Below are 22302 nucleotides of genomic sequence, written 5' to 3' on the forward strand. Positions count from 1 at the left end.
GCCTACTTAGCCAAAATTCAATGTCATGTGCAGGAATTAGGTCATTCCGTACCAGTATTCTCAGTTTTACATACTCAGGCCTTGATGAGGATGCAACAACTGTAAAATCTGCAAATTTTTCCTCCCCTTTCCTCTCTTCCCACTCTTCAAAGACCTTATGCATTCTATGGAGTGAAAGAAAACTTAGGTCAAAGAAAGGAGACCTGTCTGGATGAATGCACGCAGAGAGGTCTCCAGCTGAGCAATCTAAGGAAAACACCATTTTCAAAAAATCAACCTGCGACGGTACAGGCCCTGTACCAACCCATTTAAATTGTAACAAATGCCTTCTGCCATATGAGTTCTTTTGTGCATTCTCTTGATTAGCATTATTATCTTTAGACCTTACGTCCCCACTTAATATTTTTGCATACGATATTGGGGTCTTAATCTTAGTCGACACAGACTCAGCTGACATGTCAGCAACTGACTTTTTCTCCACTTGGTCTGCAATAATTTTTAGAGCACTCTTAGCACCCACAGGCGCACCAATCTGACCAAACACAGTTTTAAAGATAGCTTTTTCCCTTGCAGTTAAATTGTCCACATTCAGTCTTTTTTGTCCTTGCGTAAGTAGTTCTCCCGCCTTTGTTACTGCTGACACTTTTCCACTTACACCATTCTCATGCCCTAAGCAAACATTATCAGCATTTACTTTTGCAAAAGAAACAGGCTTCTCAATGAATTGGACATTACTTGGTCCAGCCTTTTGACTGTCCATAACACAGTCTTTAAATTTATTGGAGGTAGTCGCAACCACAGTCTTTGGTATCTCCCTTCGGTCCTGAACAGCGCTATCAGCAGCCGCTGCTTTTCCCCCCGCTGTTAGGACCTCACAGGGCGACGGCAGTACTTCTGACATTACATGCGCCTTAGATCTCAAGACCTCTGGTGTCCCCAGGAAGGCAGCGTCTCTCTCGGTCTTACACATAACGATTTCCATACTCACCGCCTCCTGGGGGTCCTCCGATCTGGGCTGGATGGTAGATTCTTCCTCCATCCTCTCCATCTGCATCATGCTCTGCTGTCTTTCTCCCTCTGGATTGGATTGGCAGTTTTTTTCATACACAAATGGCAATCTGTCAATCTGCACTCTGGCCTCTGTTTCCATGAGGCTGTTTTCTTCCACTCTCTGTGCAGGATCAGCCTGGAGCAGTACCCCTCCCCCATGGATGATGTCATCACTGCCTTCTGCTGCTGCAGGTGAAACCTGCATCACCTGGACTGCCATTAACCCTTCTCCTGCTGGTAAGGATTGACCTTTTTCCTTTTCTTCTTTCATTTTGATAGATATTTGATTTTTAACTTTGGAACAGGAGTTAGTGTGTAACATTATTCGATCTCTCCATTTCTGGCGCTCCCATATACGACAGGTATTTCTTTTCTTTTTTGCATGATATAACCTGCTGTGGATCCTTTTCGATTCAATGAGTAGCTCTTTTAGACCCATTTTGACAAAAGTCTCTGTTTCACTTTCCATCTCACTGGCATCTTCCTCTTCAGACACTATGAGGTCATCTTCCACCGCAGATGGTAGGTCTCCTTTGCTTTGTCCCCCCGCGGCCGCTATTTTGCCGCCGCCGACGTTTGCTCCCCCGCCGGGTTCTTCCATTATTTCCCCCCGCAGCTGGCTTGCTACTGGGGTACCTCCGGAATCATCCGGGGGGACATTCTCCATACCTTGCACATTTTCCTCTGAGGTTCCCGCTGCTGATGTACTAGCAGCAGGGATGTTTTTCCTCCTGGACGGGCACACAGCCCCACGTCTTCTGCCTTTCACCATGATATAGCAGGCCCTCCGGCACCAGGACCTGCCTGCACTCTACCCCCACAGAGGTCCCCTGGCTTGGGGAGGCCTGAGGGGGGAGCTCTCGCTGTGCACTGGGATTCTACCTTCTCAGGAGCTTCTGCAAAACACATCCACTCCCTTGAAAGTTACAGTGTCTTATATAGCGCAGCAGATTCCGTTACAGTGTCTTATATAGTGCAGCAGATTCCGTTACAGCGTCTTATATAACGCAGCAGATTCCGTTACAGGGTCTTATATAGCGCAGCAGATTCCGTTACAGTGTCTTATATAGCGCAGCAGATTCCGTTACAGTGTCTTATATAGCGCAGCAGGTTCCGTTACAGTGTCTTATATAGCGCAGCAGATTCCGTTACAGTGTCTTATATAGCGCAGCAGATTCCGTTACAGTGACTTATATAGCGCAGCAGATTCTGTTACAGTGTCTTATATAGCGCAGCAGATTCCGTTACAGCATCTTCTATAGCAGCAGATTCCGTTACAGTGTCTAATATAGCGCAGCAGATGCCGTTACAGTGTCTTATATAGCGCAGCAGGTTCCGTTACAGTGTCTTATATAATGCAGCAGATTCCGTTACAGTGTCTTATATAGCGCATCAGATTCCGTTACAGTTTCTTATATAGCGCAGCAGATTCCATTACAGTTTCTTATATAGCACAGCAGGTTCCGTTACAGTGTCTTACATAGCGCAGCAGGTTCCATTAGTGTCTTATATAGCACAGCAGATTCTGTTACAGTATCTTATATAGCGCAGCAGGTTCTGTTACAGTGTCTTATATAGAGCAGCAGATTCTGTTACAGTGTCTTATATAGCGCAGCAGATTCTGTTACAGTGTCTTATATAGCGCAGCAGATTCTGTTACAGTGTCTTATTTTGCGCAGCGGATTCCGTTACAGCATCTTATATAGTGCAGTGGATTCCGTTACAGCGTCTTATATAGCGCAGCAGATTCCGTTACAGTTTCTTATATAGCGCAGCAGATTCCGTTACAGCATCTTCTATAGCAGCAGATTCCGTTACAGTGTCTAATATAGCGCAGCAGATGCCGTTACAGTGTCTTATATAGCGCAGCAGGTTCCGTTACAGTGTCTTATATAATGCAGCAGATTCCGTTACAGTGTCTTATATAGCGCATCAGATTCCGTTACAGTTTCTTATATAGCGCAGCAGATTCCATTACAGTTTCTTATATAGCACAGCAGGTTCCGTTACAGTGTCTTACATAGCGCAGCAGGTTCCATTAGTGTCTTATATAGCACAGCAGATTCTGTTACAGTATCTTATATAGCGCAGCAGGTTCTGTTACAGTGTCTTATATAGAGCAGCAGATTCTGTTACAGTGTCTTATATAGCGCAGCAGATTCTGTTACAGTGTCTTATATAGCGCAGCAGATTCTGTTACAGTGTCTTATTTTGCGCAGCGGATTCCGTTACAGCATCTTATATAGTGCAGTGGATTCCGTTACAGTGTCTTATATAACGCAGCAGATTCCGTTACAGTTTCTTATATAGCGCAGCAGATTCCGTTACAGTTTCTTATATAGCGCAGCAGATTCCGTTACAGCATCTTATATAGTGCAGTGGATTCCGTTACAGCGTCTTATATAGCGCAGCAGATTCTGTTACAGTGTCTTATATAACGCAGCAGATTCCGTTACAGCGTCTTATATAGCGCAGCAGATTCTGTTACAGTGTCTTATATAGCGCAGCAGATTCCGTTACAGTGTCTTATATAGCGTAGCAGATTCCGTTACAGTTTCTTATATAGCGCTGCAGATTCCGTTACAGTTTCTTATATAGCGCAGCGGATTCCGTTACAGTTTCTTATATAGCGCAGCAGGTTCCGTTACAGTGTCTTATATAGTGCAGCGGATTCCGTTACAGTGTCTTATATAACGCAGCAGATTCCATTACAGCATCTTATATAGTGCAGCAGATTCCGTTACAGCGTCTTATATAGCGCAGCAGATTCCGTTTCAGTGTCTTAAATAGAGCAGCAGATTCCGTTACAGTATCTTATATAGCACAGCAGGTTCCGTTACAGTGTCTTATATAGTGCAGCAGATTCCGTTACAGCGTCTTATATAGCGCAGCAGATTCCGTTACAGTATCTTATATAGCGCAGCAGATTCCGTTACAGCGTCTTATATAGCGCAGCAGATTCCGTTACAGTGTCTTATATAGCGCAGCAGGTTCCGTTACAGTATCTTATATAGCGCAGCAGATTCCGTTACAGTATCTTATATAGCGCAGCAGATTCCGTTACAGTATCTTATATAGCGCAGCAGATTCCGTTGCACTTTACAATTGTAGACAGTGATAGAACAAAAGGGGTAACAACAGACAGACTTGGAGGCAAGAAGGCCCTGATGCAAGCTTACAATCTATAGGGACATAGGAGGGAAACACAAGGATAGGCACCAGTAATAACCTACCAGGAAGCTATATAATACATTAGTGCCTCAGAGGGTTATGCGTGTGGAACTTAAATATGATAGGCTTACCTGAAGAGTTGAGTTTTCAGGGAATGCTTGAAAGTTTGGGGGCTAGCGGAGAGTCTTATTGTGCGTGGAAGGGCATTCCATAGGGTGGAAGCAGCCCGATGAAAGTCCTGTAATAGTGAGTGGGAGCTAGTGATCCCTGCAGAAGAGAGACACAGATATTGCGCAAAGCAGAGTGGATGATTTGGGAGATATTTTGTGATAAGTAAAGAGATATACTGTATGCTGGTGCAGTATGGGTAATAGCTTTTTATGTGAGTAGAAGTATTTTATAAGACAGTTCAGTCTTAAGTATTTTATAGGCAAATACATGTGGGGTAGGATAGATTGTGAGTTATCAACAGTTATGGAGATTTTAGGATGGTAACTTTTCTTGGTTGGTGGGAATATAAGTAATTCCATTTTGGAAATATTGAGTTTGAGATGGCAAGAAAACATCCAAGATGCGATGGCAGAGAGACATTCAGAGACTCAGCCCATAAGCACTGGTGACAACTCTGAGGTTGATAGAATGGATTATCATGGTGATACTGAAATCCGAAAGAGCTGATTAGTTTGCCAAGATATGAGGTATAGATTGAGAAAAGCAGAGGACCGAAGACTGAGCCTTGTAGAACTTCGACTGACAGAGGTAGTGATGAGCAGGTAGAGTCAGAGAAGTGAACACAAAGAGCGATCAGATAGGTCAGATAGGAAAGGGCTGTGTCATTAAGACCTAGGGAGTGCAGTGTTTGTATGAGAAGAGTGTGATCAACCGTTTCAAACGCAGCAGAAAGATCTATAAGTAGCGAGTAATGGCCTTTATACTTGGCAGTTACCAGATCATTCACCACTTTAGTCAGTGCTGTCTCAGTGGAGTGTTGGGAATGAAAGCCTGACTGAAGTTGGTCTAATAGGGTGTGAGAGTTAAGAAAGTGTGTGAGGCGAGAGAGTTCAGGTGGGGAAGAGAGTTAGAGGTTGTGGTTAGAGGTTGTGGAGCATGCCATTTCATCTCGGATGTTATCCATCTTGTCCTTAAAGTAGGAGGTAAGTTCTTGTGCACTGATGGTAGCCAGAAGGGGAGGAGAGGTCGGGTACAGAAGAGAATTAATTTAGTTCAAAAATAGCTTAGGGTTGGGGGCATGAGAAGAGATGAGAGATTGGAAGTAGGTTTATTTGGCAGTGTCCAAAGCATTGCAGTAGGAGTGGTAGATAGTTTTTTTTGGTGGTGAGATGTGCATGTGAAACTAGAGAAAGTAAAGGGCTCATGAGTGTTTAGAAGAGGGGAGTGACTAATCGAAGAGTCAATGTGCACTGAGTGGTGAGTGTCAGGGAGATTATAGGATGGATGAAGTTTGGTGAGAATTCCATGTAATGAAATGAGAAGTAGCAGTTTGGTGAGCATGATGTAATTGTGTGTATGGTAGAGCCAGCGTTAAGTAGAGTAGATATGTGTAGTAATTAAAATTAACCCTAGAATGTCTGTGTGTGCGTGTACATGTGGTTGGGAATATAGAGTGTAAGCTCCACTGGGGCAGGGACTGAGGTGAACGTTCAAATATTCTCTGTACAGCGCTGCTGTATATGTGTGCGCTATATAAGAAACTGGTAATAAATAAAATAATAAATAAATAATACCAATTGAGTGTTATAGAGATTTCAGGATATCAATACAATACGCACAGGGCTGATAGGAAGTAAAAGCAGAACAGAATGCTGGGACTAGTAGTACTGACATGCAATTCACATATATTGTGTATACTGCACAGGGCTCATAGAAGTTAATGCGGAGCAGAATGCTGGTACTTGTAGTGCTTGTTGCCAGGGGTTTTATGCTCATTTCCAAGGGTTTCTTATTTATTGCCAGTGTTTTTTTGCTTGGGTAACATACCCATTGCCAGGGAGTCACTAGCTCATTGCCAGGGGATACATACTTATTGTCAGGGGGTGCATGCTCATTGCCAGGGGATACATACTTATTGTCAGGGGGTACATGCTCATTGCCAGGGGATACATACTTATTGTCAGGGGGTACATGCTCATTGCCATGGGATACATACTTATTGTCAGGGAATACATGCTCATTGCCATGGGATACATACTTATTGTCAGGGAATACATGCTCATTGCCATGGGATACATACTCATTGCCAGGGAATACATGCTCATTGCCAGGGGATACTGACTTATTGCCAGGGGGTACATACCCATTGCCAGGGAGTTACTAGCTCATTGCCAGGGTATACATACCTATTGCCATGGGGTACATGCTCATTGCCAGGGGATACATACTCATTGCCAGGGGGTACATACCCATTGCTAGGGAGTTACTAGCTCATTGCCAGGGGATACATACTTATTGCCAGGGGCAATGAATATAATCAAAATCTGTAAAATCCGGGTAGAAACTACCCAGTAGGATCTCCAGCATCTTTACACCTGTCCAGCAGGACCTCTAGCATGTCTGCTCCAAGCGGCCATTTTTGGAGTATCATATTCAGCAGATTCCATATGTATGGCCACACCCATTGGAATCAGCAAAAACCATGCACCCCAACAGCCCCAGCTCCCCCAAGCCACCGATGCACATTATTTGTGGTTCTGCTTCCTAGGCAAAGCTTCGGCCTGCATCTCCTCCTAACTCCCTTTCCCAACTCCCAGATCCTTGCTCGCATTAATAACTTTCCCCTTCTCCTTGCTGGTTGGTTGTCCAGGCTTTCACCAGATGTACTAATGTGTGATGTTCTGCTATCTGAGGCAGAATGTGGTTCAGGCTTCACTGCTGTTGAGGAGCATTGGCAGAATTTCTAGAGGAGTTGTTCCAAGTCTTTCAGAACACAGCGAGAACACATTTGTTGCAATGATCCAGCAACAGACATTTATGACGGTTTGTTTGTATCTAATGTTGAAGTATCGAATTATTCAAAATCAGTGATTTTCTGCAATTTAAAGAGAGATACATTTCCAGCGAATCAGCTCACAACTGCCTTGTTACAGGCTGTGTTTGAAAAATGAAAGTTGGGAGCCGGTTGGTACTTTACCTACATCCACGTTATCTCTCTGCAGTGCTTAGTACATAGACCCCCTAGTTACTTTATACAGCGGGTCACGCAGGAATATGACACAATTAATTGGATATATTGTATGCCGTCGTGATTAATACACTCATTTGCTGTATTGTGTCTTTATTCCAGGCTACCGGATGGCTTTACGCAGCTTCTTAATTTAACTCAGCTGTACCTTAATGATGCCTTTCTTGAGTATCTTCCAGCCAATTTTGGAAGGTGAGCATTATCCAACTTATGAATGATTATTGCCGGGATGTTATTTCACATTTTTCTATCGCCTTAGTGCTTCTACAGTATGTTTCACTTGCTCGTGAGCCCACGTGTCCCTATTCCTACTTCCCTACTGATATAGCCAGCACATAGCTATCGGTCCTATGCTTAGTTATGTAGCTTAGCAGTGTCATTGGCTACGTATAGGCCAAGTGTATGAAATGAAGGAACGGCAGCCAAGTTCTCCTGCTCCGTGTACATAGAATGTGCAGAACACTCATGCTAATTAATGCAGCGATGAGTCAGAAGCATCGACATTACATAATCTGTTCAGGGTATTCCGCTCTGACATTACTCACTGTAAAGGGATATACACGCTTCGATTTTGACAGGTTTTAAATTCAATTTTGCTTATAGAAGCAAAATCGAATCAAAATCGAATGGTCTTTAAGATGCTTTCAATCTGCATTCGATTCGATGCGTGCTCCCATTTTCTCTACATCAAAAAGAAAAATAGACTGCAGACAAGGAAATATCAAATTCGATCCAGTAAATCAAATGTGTACACTGCACCTTAAATGTAAATCGAAATCGATATCAAAATCGATAACTAATGCAAAAGTACAGATCTAATGCCAAATCTAATGGGAAGATCTCATGCCAGATCTAATGGAAAATCGAATCGGACATCGAATCTAGAGCAAATGGAAGCGTGTGTACACACCTTACACGACTCTGTGGCTGTGTGCAACAGAACTAGTCCAGGGGCAAACATGGGGGGGTTTCCAAATCCTATCCACAATCTCCCACTCTGCGGAACATGAAAGCAAGTGCGGGCATCTTGTGTGGTGACAGAAGACGCTGAACATGATGTGCGAAAAGAGAAAAAGGGACTGTTGATCGTGAGCGTACAAATAATGATTTAAAATTTAACTTAACTTAACATTTTTAATCTATTAAGAGTCTTAATAGATTGAAAATGAAAAGATACATTTTAAATTGTTATTTGTGCGCTCACGATAAACAGTCCCTTTTTCTCTTTTCGCACATCATATTAACCCCTGACTGTTGGGAACTGCACCCCCAGAACTGATTAACCCGAAATTTGGGGAATTCAACTTTTCTCATTACAAAAAGGTTTTCAGTGTGAAGGTAAACCCCAAGCTCCTGAGAGGAGCAACTCTTTTCAGATCTTGAACATACATATATATCTCTTATATATTTATCCAGATCTGTCACTCATCCCCTGTGTGTATAACGTTCCCGCCCAGCGGGATACACAAACCTGCCCCCCCTAAGGAAAAGACCAGTGTTCTACACACCCACCCCCTTGACATCACCTCCCCCTGCCCAGCCAGGGCTACAGTACACACCCACCATCCACCATTACTCCACAGCCACCAGGTAAGCAGCAGGTCTGCCCGCACCCCCCCCCCCCCCCCCCACACACACCTGCCAGCACCCCTCCCCCGGACCCCCGCGACCCCCCCCCTCTGGAGATCTGCTCTGTCCCTTACACAGCATGATGTGTTGGCAGCTCTAGTAATATCATTACAATTGTGGTTATAATTTGATCTGCTGGCCAAGCAGTGGGTGGTTTCCAGGTAACTAGACAATTATCTGTTTCCATGTGGCAGTTCCGCATTGTGGCACTTGAAATAGGAGTTAGTTGTGTGGTTTAGGAACATCCCACTGATGGTAGTTAGCGTATCCTCCACCATGTATATAATGTACATTTCCACGTATTATCAGTGTGACCTGTAACACAGAAACCCATTAAGCAGGGGACACATATTAGTTAATAATGGTTTCGACCTTTTGAGAATGTCATTTAACCAGATCTGATCCCCAGATTCCTCCTACAGTCACTAATGAGGACATTTTTTACAGCTATTTAGTAGACTTTAGACGTAATTGTCAAAATTTCCAATAGCAATCAGAAACATGGACCCCTGTCGTTGATCCTATAACCCACGGTGCTGCTTCAGGGACTACTATCTGACCATACACAGTTCCTGGAGGGGACTCTCGGATTTTTTTTAAAATAAATTTGCAGCTTTTAAAACAGTTGAATAAAAGTTACATTTTATTATTCTTTGGTGCACCTAGAAAATGACAATTCTTCTCTGTCTGTTTTTTTTTCGACACTCGGATTTTGTGCTCTTTAAAAAATTGAATAATTGTAAGTTTTAGTACAAAGCTGTTGTGTTCCGCTACATTTGTATCAGTTGTATATCAGGTAGGCGAGGATTAATGACCCAGGGTGAGCGGAGCCAGGCATGGTGCAAACTCTTCCCATTTGCTCTGGATATTTATATCTTCTGATTTATGTCAGTGTCATTTCCCAGTTACCATTAAAAAGATGTACATTTGCAGCTCAGGGTGCTGTGGTCTTTATTACTGTGCCACCTACATCAGCGGGCATTTCACCACTGGCATGAAACCATCCATAGTTAGTCTTTGAGGGCTTACATATGCCAATTGTAAAACTGGCACTCACCCATCGATGATTAATATTCAACGATAGCCGATGGTCACTCCAGATGTACTAAGTCCTGAAGAGGGATAAAATGGATAGAGATAAAGTTAAAACCAATCAGCTCCAAAATGTCCTTTTTCAAACCCAACAGATGGCAGTTAGGGGCTGAATATACAATGGTTAGGAGTAAATTGGCTGGATCACCGTTTATCGTACGCAGAGTTTTATCGTTCACAATGAAACTACCAACTAACCAGCCCCCCAACTGCCATTTTCAAACCTAGTATGTCACATGTCAGTTAGGAGCAAATGGGCTGCTACTTTATCACAATCCACTTTATCACTACAAGCCTTAGTACATCTCCCCCACATTCTGAGTAGATGGGTGATGACTATGACCATCGTTGCGATGGTCATAGTCATCATGGTTCCAATGACGATCTGTTGCTGAATCTTCAGTACGCGGCACTTAGACCTGCGATGCCGGCAGACGCCATATTTTTTTCTTTCTGTGCAATTACTATATTTTCACGATGTCACTGTGTCAGGCAAATAACGTCCTATGGTGACTTAGGGGCGCATTTATCAATGTGGTGACATCGCCGGGCATCGCATTGCGGTATCATGTGATACCGCAGGGATGTATTATTAGAAGGGCGCAGGGACAGGGCGGAGCCCGTCCCTGCGAAGCCCTGACCCGGAAGCTGGGGGGTCTGCGCATGCGCGGTTATGCGCTGACCCCCGCTGACCCCTGTGACCGCACTGCCCCGCTCGGCAGTGCGATCCCGCAGCCATATGCTGCAATGGGCTATCGCCATATCAGAATGGCGATAGTCCCAGGGATGCGAAGCCGGGCTGCCCGAGAAACCTATGGGGGATGCGGCCCGCGGCGGTGCAGGGGGGGGGATCGCAGCAGGGATCGGAGATTCCTGCTGTGGTCCCCCTTTGATACATTTAGGGGATACTTAATATTTGCGGCTAAACCCTGAAAACTGGTGTTTTCGGGGGATTTAGCTGCAAATATGGTTTGATAACTTTAGCCTAAAGTCATTGTCCTGTTGAGTTTCCGTTGGTGAGTAGGAATATTTGGTTTCATTTCTATATAAATAAAATCCTCCCAATTTGTTTGACGACCTTACTAGACATGGGCGGGTTCAGATTTATATAATCAGTTACCGCCAAATTAGTGCAAGTCTGGATATATCCAAACTTTTCTTATTGGCTATCCAAAGCATGTGACAACCAGTGGCAAACGCAGGATTTTCAGAAGGGGGTTTCCAGAGGGGTGGAGCAAAGCACGGAGATGGACACTTAGGTGACTCAGTATATGCCGGGTCAGTTAAAGTATTTTAGATAGACCAAATGTATATAAATAATAATAATTAAAAAAAAAATATATATATATATACATATACATACATACATACATACATACATACATACACACCCACACCCACATATATATACATATATGTGGGGGAAGCTTTGATGTCCCCCGGGTGGCAGGGGGTATTATATCAACCGCTCAGCATGTAGGGCCTGGATCAGTTATTTCCACTAATTTCCCCTTTACTGCACAGATGGTGGGAAAAGGGGGCATTGGGCTGAATGAAGGGGCCCTGATACATAACTTCCAGGGTGGTAGAGGATGTTTAATATGCAGAGGAGGGGTGTATAGTGGAGTGGGCTTATTATTCATAATTTTCTGGTGCAAGGACAGCTTGCTTGACTGCAGATATCTCCAGTTTCCAAAAATAGATTTCTTAAATTTTAATGGAATAAAAAACTAGAGGATCCCACCTACCAAATGGTATTAGGGACTAGGGGATCAGAGTTCAGGAGGCAGAGCAATCCGCCAACAAGAATATAAAACTACATACCAGGTGTGTAGAGCTGGAGCAGTAACCAGCTGCTGGAAGGCTGATATCTCTGGTTCTGGGAACAATAGAGACAAGCTACTAGTGTCCATCAAACGGGGGAAGTCCCAGCTTTTGGAATATATCCTCAGAAAAACTCTAAGTGAGACAGAATCTGAAATATCTGACTGGAAAGAACAATTAACAGGCTTGGATGGGGACCACTGCTTTGAAGTCAGATATCTCCAGTTCCCAAAGGCCGATTTTTAAAATTCTTGTACCCATGGAAAGAGGGGATCCTCAGCTTTCAGCCTATATCCCTTAGACTCCTGGGGGGGTTTCTGGGTACTCAGAAACCCCCCCTGTGTGCGCTACTGACAACCAATAGCCAATAAGATCCCGCTTTGAGATCCGAGTAAATCTGAAACCGCACATCTCTCACCTGTAACGTTCACATACACCTATAATGACAGCACAATGTCAATGTCTCCTTTTTGTGTCATCCTCAGGCTCAGCAAATTGCGGATATTAGAATTAAGAGAAAATCATTTGAAAACGTTACCAAAGTAAGTGGCTGTTTGTTACCGGTTATTGTTATTCGTCAGCTCGCCGCTGTTTGTCTTACTGATAGCCAGTAACTGCGTTTCCAGGTATTATTCTGTGCCCGTTATCCTCGTATAAGACCTGCTGGAATGGTGATGAAGATGTTCTTTATGTGCATAATGAGCCTAATTAGTAGCGAGTCTGGGAAGTATCGGGATGGTACAGAAATAGCTGCTTCTATATAAATGAACCACTTCTCACTGTTTGAGGTTATGAAGCAATGTTTTAACTGATACTTAACACAAGATTACTGACCGTTCCATTTCCTATTAGCTGTGTATATACATCGGACGTAACACAGCACCTCACACACACCTTATAATGGAGCATTCTTGTTGTCAATGGACTAGGGTAACAGTGGGCTGGTACCTCCCAACTTTGCCGCTTTTTCGCAGACCATCCCCTTTTTTGGGACGTTCCTGCATCTCACCTGGGGCCGACAGTGTCGCGTGGTGGTGGGCAGTTGGGCGTCCCCTCTGCCCGGTGCTGCAGAGCGGGGAGCAGATGCTGTGCGCATGTCTATTCAGAGAGGCAGAGGAGCTGGGGGCATGGTCAGCATCATACACAGCGCTTGTCATTCCCCCGTAGTGAGGGATAATGGGGGCGCGGCCTGCGGCTTCGGCATCCCCGCGGGGCCACGACCCCTTTGGCATAGGTCACACCCCCTTTTCCGTCACTACAGCCGTACTCACTGTTATATCCACTGGTAACTTGAGCAGCTGATGAATGTCTATGAACACTAGTGATGCAACATCACTGGTAACATGATGCAAGGTGATTACAGTATCTGCCAGGTCACTGTGGTGGTGCTCTAACACAGTCACATGCACATTTTTTAGATCGGTGGCCATCTTGTCACCCGGTATGAAGCCTCCCTGGAGGAGCAATATAGAGTCTGCGCAGTTGCGCTCTCCACTAATTAAAAATAAATAACACACTCATTTTACGTTAGGCCGGAGTCCTTAATGCAAGAGCCGTAAGTGTTGCTGAATGAGGGATTTAAAAAGCAGCCGGTTGTCAGACCGATGCGGTGGGGTGACCTTGCAGGCAGCCCCGTTATTAGTCATCCACTTGATGGACATGCTGCAGCCCAGGCATCTAATCAATTTCCCATTCCTGTTCGAGGATATTCTATTTACAGTTTGACCCGCTGGAAGATTAATTAGATTAAAATGCTTCTCCCACTCCTGGAGTGTTATTAGACTCATTTATCAGTGTGCAATTGGGGAGATTAGAAAGTTGGACTGGGCTCTTTGTTGCAGGATCTCAGAACACGATGTAGCCTAACTCTGCAGGGAGAGGAAACGCGATCGATCTGTGATTGCCGTGTTCTCCTACAGACGTTATTTAGCTTTAGTGCTGGGAATTGTCATTGTCATCACTGTTCTGCACCCTCTACAGTCTACAAGCTAAATATTCATGCGTGCAACCTATTCTAGCAGAATGAAAGGAAACTTTGGGCAATGGCCAAGGGGAAGCACTTATACTGCAGTTATATTATTCCTACATACATAGAAAGTCCTCCAGGGGGGAGTGGCCATGCTATGCAGTGGGTGTGGTCACACCAGAAGGAGATGTTTCTTCCCCTGTAGCGCACACAGGGGGGGGTTTCTGAGTACCCCGAAACACGCATTGGGCCTGATACGCATATTCGCTCATGTGCTCAAACCAGGGTTGCCTACTGCCTGGCAGCCAGTTAAGTGAGGCACCGGGACCACTGACATAGCGGGATGGGGGAGGGGCGGCCAGAGGATGTCAGTGTGAGGGCGTGGCTAACGGGAATGTGTCTTTGTGGCCACGCCCCCATTGTGCAATGCCGGTATTTCGGTATCTGAAATGCCCTGCTGGGCGCACATAGGCGGTGCATTGTACTCTCTCCAGCTAGTCCTGTGTTTGTACAAATCCACAATGTACAGAACGTATTCTGTTCTTATCCCAGTGCATAGTATCGGCCTATATGACATGGGATTGCAGCTGAGATATTTGTATTGTCAATGTGACAGATCTTGAGATTCCAGTGTGCGAGCTCCCATCAGCTGGAAAGTCTCCATAGCAACAGGTTCTACAGCAAAAGTCAAGTTATTTGCCTCGCGCTCAGAATAACACATTGCTGCGCGTGATTCCGCTGTCATTCCTTTATTATACATTTCCTTTACAAAGGTGTAAGTGACCCCAGAGGGCTGGAATTGTGTCCTGCTACGGCTTACATGCGACAGGTCTGTCCGTTCTCTCCTGTACGCAGCAATCTGTGTGCGGCGCCCAGCTGGAATGGTGGGGCACTACAACTCCCAGTATATCATGGGATTGCTTCACATTCTGGTGGGGTGTACTATAGCCTGGGGGGTATACGGTCATTAGTAAGGTCCACATGCATTGGGTCAACCAGTGACGGTCGACAGGCCTTATGTCCACATCTGAAATAGGTTGACATGGGTAAGGTCGACATGGTCTGAATGTGGACACAAGCATTAGGTCATCGGTGGGAAGGTCGACATGAGTTTTTCACGGTTTTGTTTAGCCGGCATGATCCGAAAGTTGGTATTTCATCCACTAGGGTGCGGTGCAAGGATAACATAGTGTTTCGAGCGCAGTGAGGCACCGCGTCCGAAGCACGATGTCGACATTCAAATGTAGACCATTTGAATGTTGACCTTCACATTGTCAATCTAATCCATATATCGATCTTCAGACCCTGTAAACCTTTCTCATGTCGACCTATTTCAGGTGTCGACCCATACCCAGCCCGGGTTATGCTGAGCATCGTTGTACTTTGCTATCCTATAGAAGCCTATGGGCTTCGTCCACATTGCGCTCTGAGAATGATCGAATGTGATCCTTCCCAGCACCCCTGTGGCCACCGCCTCACTCCGCGCATGCTCAATGGGACTGAGAGGAGGAGAATCCAGGTGCTTTGGGGGGGGGGGGGGGGGGCAAGCTGCAACATCATTAAGGCCCGTCCCATCACAGCAAACTGTCTTGATTTGCGGGTCCTTAGTGCAGGGGCGGGACCATATGTCACAAGTCAAAAATGTTAGCTCCGCCTCCTCTGCTTAGACCCATATTTTTAGCAGCTTGTCTCCTTATTCTGCCCTCTCCGATAGGAAGTGGGCAGTATGCGGGAGGAGAACATACTCTTCCCGGGGTGCGGGGACTTTACAAAAACAATGGAGTCTCCCTTAGCTTCCAGGAGTAAGTATCAAATGAAAAGAGTGTGGAGGAGAGAGCATCTGACGGGCGATATGAATAGAAGAGAAATGCATTTCAAATAGAAATAGATGTTCTTACTGTACTAGCAGCATCATTAACTGAGAACAATTCACAGCTGGGGAGGGCGTTATGTAATATAAGAATAAAAAACTCAACCATTTAACTACCAAAAATCCCGCATTTTAGACCGTGAGAGGAAAAAAAATCATAATTTCAAAAGGTTCCGGAAGTATTGGAAGCACGAAGCCTTTTACAAGAACATGTTTTGATGTTCGGAAACTTTGGGAAGTTTTCCTCCTTAGAACCTCCGCCTAATGTGACTGCACAGCGGATCACAGCGCGCTGGCTCTCATGTACCATATCTCTTTGTTACAGAATATTCTGACCTCCAGTACTCCCGCCACTCTCGCTCACTACTGCGCAAAGCCACCGCCGCAGTCGGGGAGACAGATTTTTAGGAACATTTCAACCCTTTTTCTCTTTTGATCACATTTAAGACATTTTGATCTATTTCCTGTAGACTTTTCTGTATCATTCCCATGCAGAGGCCGAAAACAAGGCCGGCTCGCTATGAATTATTGATCACACTGCCTGGGCTCCGTACGTTTCTGCGGGATTGATACGGCGAATAACCGTTAGATCACAGAGCTCGTCTGGGGGAAAATAAAATACTGACATTGATTTGTGTGCAATCTGCAAAATGAGCGTGGTATAGCCTGTCGGCAATGTCTAGGTCAACCTCAAGAGGTCGACATGCATAATGTCCACACTGGAATAATTTCGATAGAAGCAAAATGTTGAAACGGGAAATGTTGGCACAAGAAAAGGTCGACATGAAACTTTGTGGGGTGTCAATGGCAAAACCAGAGTACGTTGACTCCCAATTAGTGTCCTTCGCCCCTTCATATAGCCCACTTCGCTCAATATGCATCGGACCAAGGGCCTTATTCTAGTTCACTCTTTCTGACAAAATCCTTCTTAGATGGACAGAACCATGTGCACTGCAGGGGGGCAGATTTAAAATGTGCAGAAAGAATTCGATTCCGTGAGTTATTTTGTTTCTATGCAGGGTAAATACTGACAGCTTTATTTTTACACTGCAATATAGATCTCACTTTGAAGTAAAAACCCCACCCAAATCTAATTCTCTCTGCACAAGTTACATCTGCCCCACCTGCAGTGCACATGGTTTTGTCCATCTAAGAAGGATTATGTCAGAAAGAGTGATCTAAAATAAGCCCCCAAGTGTCTTGCTGCGCCGCCGCTGCTCTCTCCATGTGTTATGCTCCCGATTGGATTCCACAGGGCGCTTGCAGATCAGAGACACCATAGAGGTGTCTCAGAGCTGCGAGCGCTGGAGAAAGTCAAAGGTCACGACCATTGAATGATTTCTCCCCCGCACCCAAGGCTGCGAATGCACGATTATGCAAATCACCCACTCACAGCCATGTGGGGAACCACGCATACGAGGGGGGTGGGGGGGTGGCCATCCCTGCGGGCAGCATTTAGTCCACACGCAATGCTGCAAAATTCGCAACGTTGCATCTGGACCAGTATAAGGGCCATTGTCCAACCATTATCTGGATACCATGCAAAACAATATGGTACAGTGGAAATGTTCAAAATTGTGTGAAATTCTTCTAAATTAGGAAAATAGCTCGGACAGGAAATATGAAAGTTTTTGGGGATTCAGCATTAATAAGTTACTTACTGTAGAATGACCGTTAAAACCGTTGGGATAAAACATTTAAAAAAATTAGTCTTTAAACCCTTCAAATTTATTAAATAGTAAAATAACTGCCATGCTGCCTGAGGAGGTGAACTGCTCATGCAGCGAAACGCGTAGCATTAGCAGAAAAATGAGGATGGGTTTTCTATTGTACAGGTGTATAATAGAATATATATGTATATATATATATATATATATATATATATATATATATATATATATATATATATATTAGGGAGTAACAGTGCACTCATGTTTAGAATTCCAGCTTCAGGGGTGCTCCAACAGGTGTCAATGGAATTATTCCTCAATCCATTGGGTTTAATACAGAGTCCATTTTTGTATTTAGGGCACTCACCAAATAGTAAAGCAATATCGAACTTTATTCAAGAGAGTCTGCTGTTGCCTTTGGAGAATACTGGCGGCCATGATTAAGGTCCCCTGCTGGATCGAAACGTGGGCTACACCATGCTCTCTTGAATAAAGGTCAATACTGCTTTACTATTTGGTGAGTGCCCTAAATACAAAAAATTATATATATATATATATATATATATATATATATATATATATACACTATACACATATATATATGGAATGTGCTTGGCATACCAGCGTTGCTGGCAGGTCTAGATCCCAACACTGGTCAGAAGACCATTGACAGACCTCCGAAACCGCTCAGAATGCCGACACTGGCATCTAGCCAGCATCCCAAACTTGGCTGCCAGAGCTAGTTAGGGTTAGGCTACAGGGGTGTAGGTTTAGGTAGTATAGGGGAGGTTGGGGTTAGGCTGTAGGGATGGGCGGGTGAGGAACTAAAAAAGAGGGTTAGGCACTAAGGGGGTATGGATAGGGATAGGCTGTGGGGAATGGAGGGTTAAGGTGAGGCATTAAGGGAGGTTAGGGTTAGGCTGCTTGGGGGGTAGAGTTAGGCACTAAGGAGGTTAGGCTGTGGGGGGAGGGCCAAGGCTGCAGGTATGGGGTAAAAGGGTTAGAATACTTACCTAGCAGGTGGCCTGGTTAGGCCCAGTAGGGCCCACCAGAGGTTAGCCCTGTACCCCTATGGGCCAGTCCAACCCTGTGCAGAATGAATTTAGGTTACCCTGAATTAGTGGATGCGATGCAAGCTGACATCAACCGCAGAGCTGGCACTTTGTGCCTGACGACCCAGCGGCGCTGTGGGGCACCAGACTATACTGTATTGTGCATGGTTCCCGGTGTCACCTAGCACCACAGATCTTCTAGACCAGGCATGTCCAACCTGCGGCCCTCCAGCTGTTGTGAAACTACACATCCCAGCATGCCTTGCCATAGTATTGCTATTAGGGAATTCTAAAACTATTGCAAGGCATGCTGTTTCACAACAGCTGGAGGGCCGCAGTTTGGACATGCCTGTTCTAGAGTCCATGGGTCTTCAACCTGTGGCCCTCCAGATGTTGTGAAACTACATGTTCCAACATGCATTGCCACATTTTTTTCCTTTAAGAGCATGCCAAAAAACCTCAGGGCATGCTGGGACATGTAGTTCCACAACATCTGGAGGGCCACAGGTTGAAGACCTGTGTTCTAGACCTACTATAAATATCTGTCATTGTGGCTGAAGACAGCGCTGCCCCACGTAACCTCCTGCTCCCCATAAATGACCCCTCTCACATCTTTCTGCTCCAAGTGTTTCTGTAATTGGGCATTAAAGTGCGTATTGATTTGCTTTATTTTGCTAGGGAAATATTTTCTGTCGTCTAATGATTCTGCCCATTGAATCCCTTCTTCTCACGCAGACGGTGGCGCATCTCATAGTCCTGGCTTGTTACTCTGTAAATACATCTAGGCCCTTATTCTGGTTGGTGCGGCCAGAGCCGCACACGGGGCTCCGGCCGCACAAACCAATCCCCGCCCACCCTACGGATCGCCACGGCCGTCCGTACACGGACGGCTGGCGATCCGCATAAGGGCCCTTATTCTGGTTGGTGCGGCCAGAGCCGCACACGGGGCTCCGGCCGCACAAACCAATCCCCGCCCACCCTACGGATCGCCACGGCCGTCCGTACACGGACGGCTGGCGATCCGCATAAAAATGGTGGAGGCTACGCCTCCACCATGGTGGGAGCTGCCCCCTGCATTCGATGGTCGTCGACCATCGAAGGCAGGTCCGCACGCCGCGGCAGCTCCCGCAAGCTGAGACCACACGGACAATCGTCCGTGTGGTAGCTTGTATGGGGGCTGAAAGCTGACATCCGGCGACGTCAGCTTTCCGCCCCCATGAGTTGCGTCATGCCCTCATTACCATGCATACGCCCCGCGTTTGCATGGGAACGCCCATGAAACGCGGGGCGTACACATAGGGAAATGAGGGCATGAAGCCTCTCACGCCCCTATACGCCCCCTTTGCGGCGGACGAAATACGTCTGCGGCGAAGGGGGCTGCACATGCGCAGATTCACCTCTGCGCATGTGCAGAGTAAAAACATCGGCGGTACGGCCGCACGCGGGCCGTACCGCCCGAACCAGAATAAGGGCCCTAGTTACTATTATAGTTCTGTCTATGACAGAGCCTCCGTCAGTAATGCTGGAAAACACTTTAGAGAGAATGGATTGGGCTTTTATTGGCTCTGAACGAGATGCAGCCGGGTTATAGGGATCGGGGCTACGTCGGTGGGATGAGAGAGAATGCAACTCTAAGGTCCGGCATCCGGATGTAAGGTCAACACCAAAAGATCGACATGCACAACATTGACAAAAGGTTGGCGTTGATAAAAGGTCGACACGAGCAAATAGTCTACATGGCAATGGTTAAAATGTGAAAAGGTCAACATGATTTTTTTTTTAAATTTCCGATTTTGGATATCGACACAAAAAAACTTCACGTCAACCTTTTCATATGTCGATATTACATGCACGTTGACTGGGGTTTAGCACTCACAGGCTCGCCTGGCACTCACAGGCAGCGATGTACACGCTGAGGTCCAGTAGTTCTTTCCCTCCTACCGCTTGGGCTGCGGTGGTATTTTTACGCAGCTCGGTGGGCTCCCAGGTACTGCGGCCCGCCTGAGTTTACTCTCTGGGGTATGGGTCGACCTGGCAACAGTGGAAAGGCCGACAGCCATTAGGTCGACCACTATTGGTCCACAGGGTGAATATCGACATGCATTCTCTTGACATGGACAAAGTGTCAACACGGGCAAAAGTTCAATATGAAAAATGCTGACGTGGGGTTTAGCATTTTTTGTGTCTATGTTGACAATTATCTGGAGCCGATCCCCATGCCTCGCTGCGCTCGGTACATTATTATATATCCCCTCCATGTCCACTGGGATGGTAAAGTATGAACAAGTCCTATTTTGGAAAAAAATTGTGAAAAAACTCATGTCGACTTTTTGACTGTCGTCTTTCCGACCTAATCCTTGTGTCGACATTCTAACCTTGTTGACCTAAATAGGGTAACCATCTGCACTGTGTACAGTGTACTGTGGGCCTGGTACGGAGATTGCAGGAGGGCCCCCTCCCCTCTTAATATGTCCACCTCTGGACGAGGCCTGTACACATTTATATAGAAAACATTTGTTTGTTGTTAACCTTTGACCCACAATGTAACGCTTTATCCCCCTGCCAAATCAATGTTCAGAGGCGGCGTCTTGCCTGATACAATGTGGCTTACCCCCGTGTCTCTACTTTCACAGGTCGATGAGCAAGCTGACACAACTGGAGAGACTTGACCTGGGCAATAATGAGTTCAGTGAGTTGGTAAGAGGCCAATAGCCGCCGGTTTTTGATTTTTATTCTTTGAGAACATCAGCGACACCATCACGGTATAATTATGACGCTGTAGTGTATCACACAGGTTTTCAAACTCGGTTCTCGGGACCCCACACGGCGCATGTTATGCAGCTCTAAAGGTGCCCATACACGCTCCGATCCCGGCGGTGCGATATGTGTTTTGAGGTGCGGGCTCCCGCGTCACCTTATCGCACAGTACAAAAAGTATGTGCTGCACATACTTTTTGTACTTGCATCGCATCGCATGCACAAGGCATGCACCTCTGGATCTTTTAAAGTTTGTCAGTGAGTAATGAATGCACCAGTGCACCTGCGGGGTGACCTGGAAAACGTGAACTGGGTGGGGTCCTGAGGACCGCGTTTGAGAACCACTGGTGAATTACATGCACCGTAGATGCTTACAGATCCTCTGCTGTCTCCATTGTACAATTCTGCATTTACTGAATATACATATCCGGCTTACACCGTAGGGCACTAATATTATTGATGTGTTCCTTGGCTGGTGTTATTATTATGAGATGAGATAACCCAAATTTGTAATCTCTTTCAGCCCGAGGGCCTGGAGCAAATACAGAATTTAAGGGAGTTGTGGATTGACAACAATTCTCTTCAAACACTGCCTGGGGTAATCACTTTACATTGTGCTCTGCAGGTTACGTTACACAGGCCTGAGTGCTTGATATATTGTTTAAAACCAGTGTACGGAATAGGACAGGGAGTCGGCACCCAAGAGGCACAGGAGGGGGAGGGGGGGGCAGTGCTAGGAGCAGCCGCTACAGTGTAATCTTCCGCTGCATCTTGAATGGAGGAGCAGATTAACCCCCTGACCTAATTTCCGCATTGTGAAAGCTGGATGGTGCTGAGTAAAAGGACAGGTTAATGCATACTTGCCTATTTTTGAAAACTAGTTTCAGGGAGATTATAGTTGGTAATCGAATTTTGGAAAGTGCCTCATTGAGGGGGCATGTTATGCTCCTCCCAAAGGACGTGTGTGGGTCTATATATGGAGAGATTGTGAAAATGGCACCAGGAATCTTTTAAAATTGCTT

At 45.6% G+C, this 22302-nt stretch overlaps 2 protein-coding genes across 11 annotated transcripts in view; one reads left to right on the top strand and one right to left on the bottom strand.

The window, feature by feature from the left end:
- LRRC7 (leucine rich repeat containing 7) overlaps positions 1-22302 on the top strand; it is a 281010-nt gene that overhangs the window by 164860 nt on the left and 93848 nt on the right. For 9 of the 10 annotated variants that reach the window (XM_083157737.1, XM_083157731.1, XM_083157733.1 and 6 more), the window contains 4 exons: positions 7523-7612; positions 12451-12507; positions 21157-21220; positions 21804-21878. In XM_083157737.1, coding sequence (XP_083013863.1) covers positions 7523-7612; positions 12451-12507; positions 21157-21220; positions 21804-21878 — 286 coding nt within the window. Of the gene's footprint in view, positions 1-7522; positions 7613-12450; positions 12508-21156; positions 21221-21803; positions 21879-22302 lie in introns of those variants that run through there. The other variant, XM_083157736.1, reaches the window with a different exon arrangement.
- On the bottom strand, positions 63-1972 carry LOC146026774 (uncharacterized). The gene is made up of 2 exons (XM_083157727.1): positions 989-1972; positions 63-164 (listed from the first exon to the last, which is right to left on the bottom strand). Exons 1-2 carry the CDS (start codon positions 1820-1822, stop codon positions 156-158), a joined length of 843 nt encoding a protein of 280 aa, XP_083013853.1. The 5' UTR covers positions 1823-1972; the 3' UTR covers positions 63-155.

The sequence above is a fragment of the Crinia signifera genome, chromosome 8 (genome assembly GCF_055691185.1).
Source record: "Crinia signifera chromosome 8, ASM5569118v1, whole genome shotgun sequence".
NCBI lineage: Eukaryota > Metazoa > Chordata > Amphibia > Anura > Myobatrachidae > Crinia > Crinia signifera.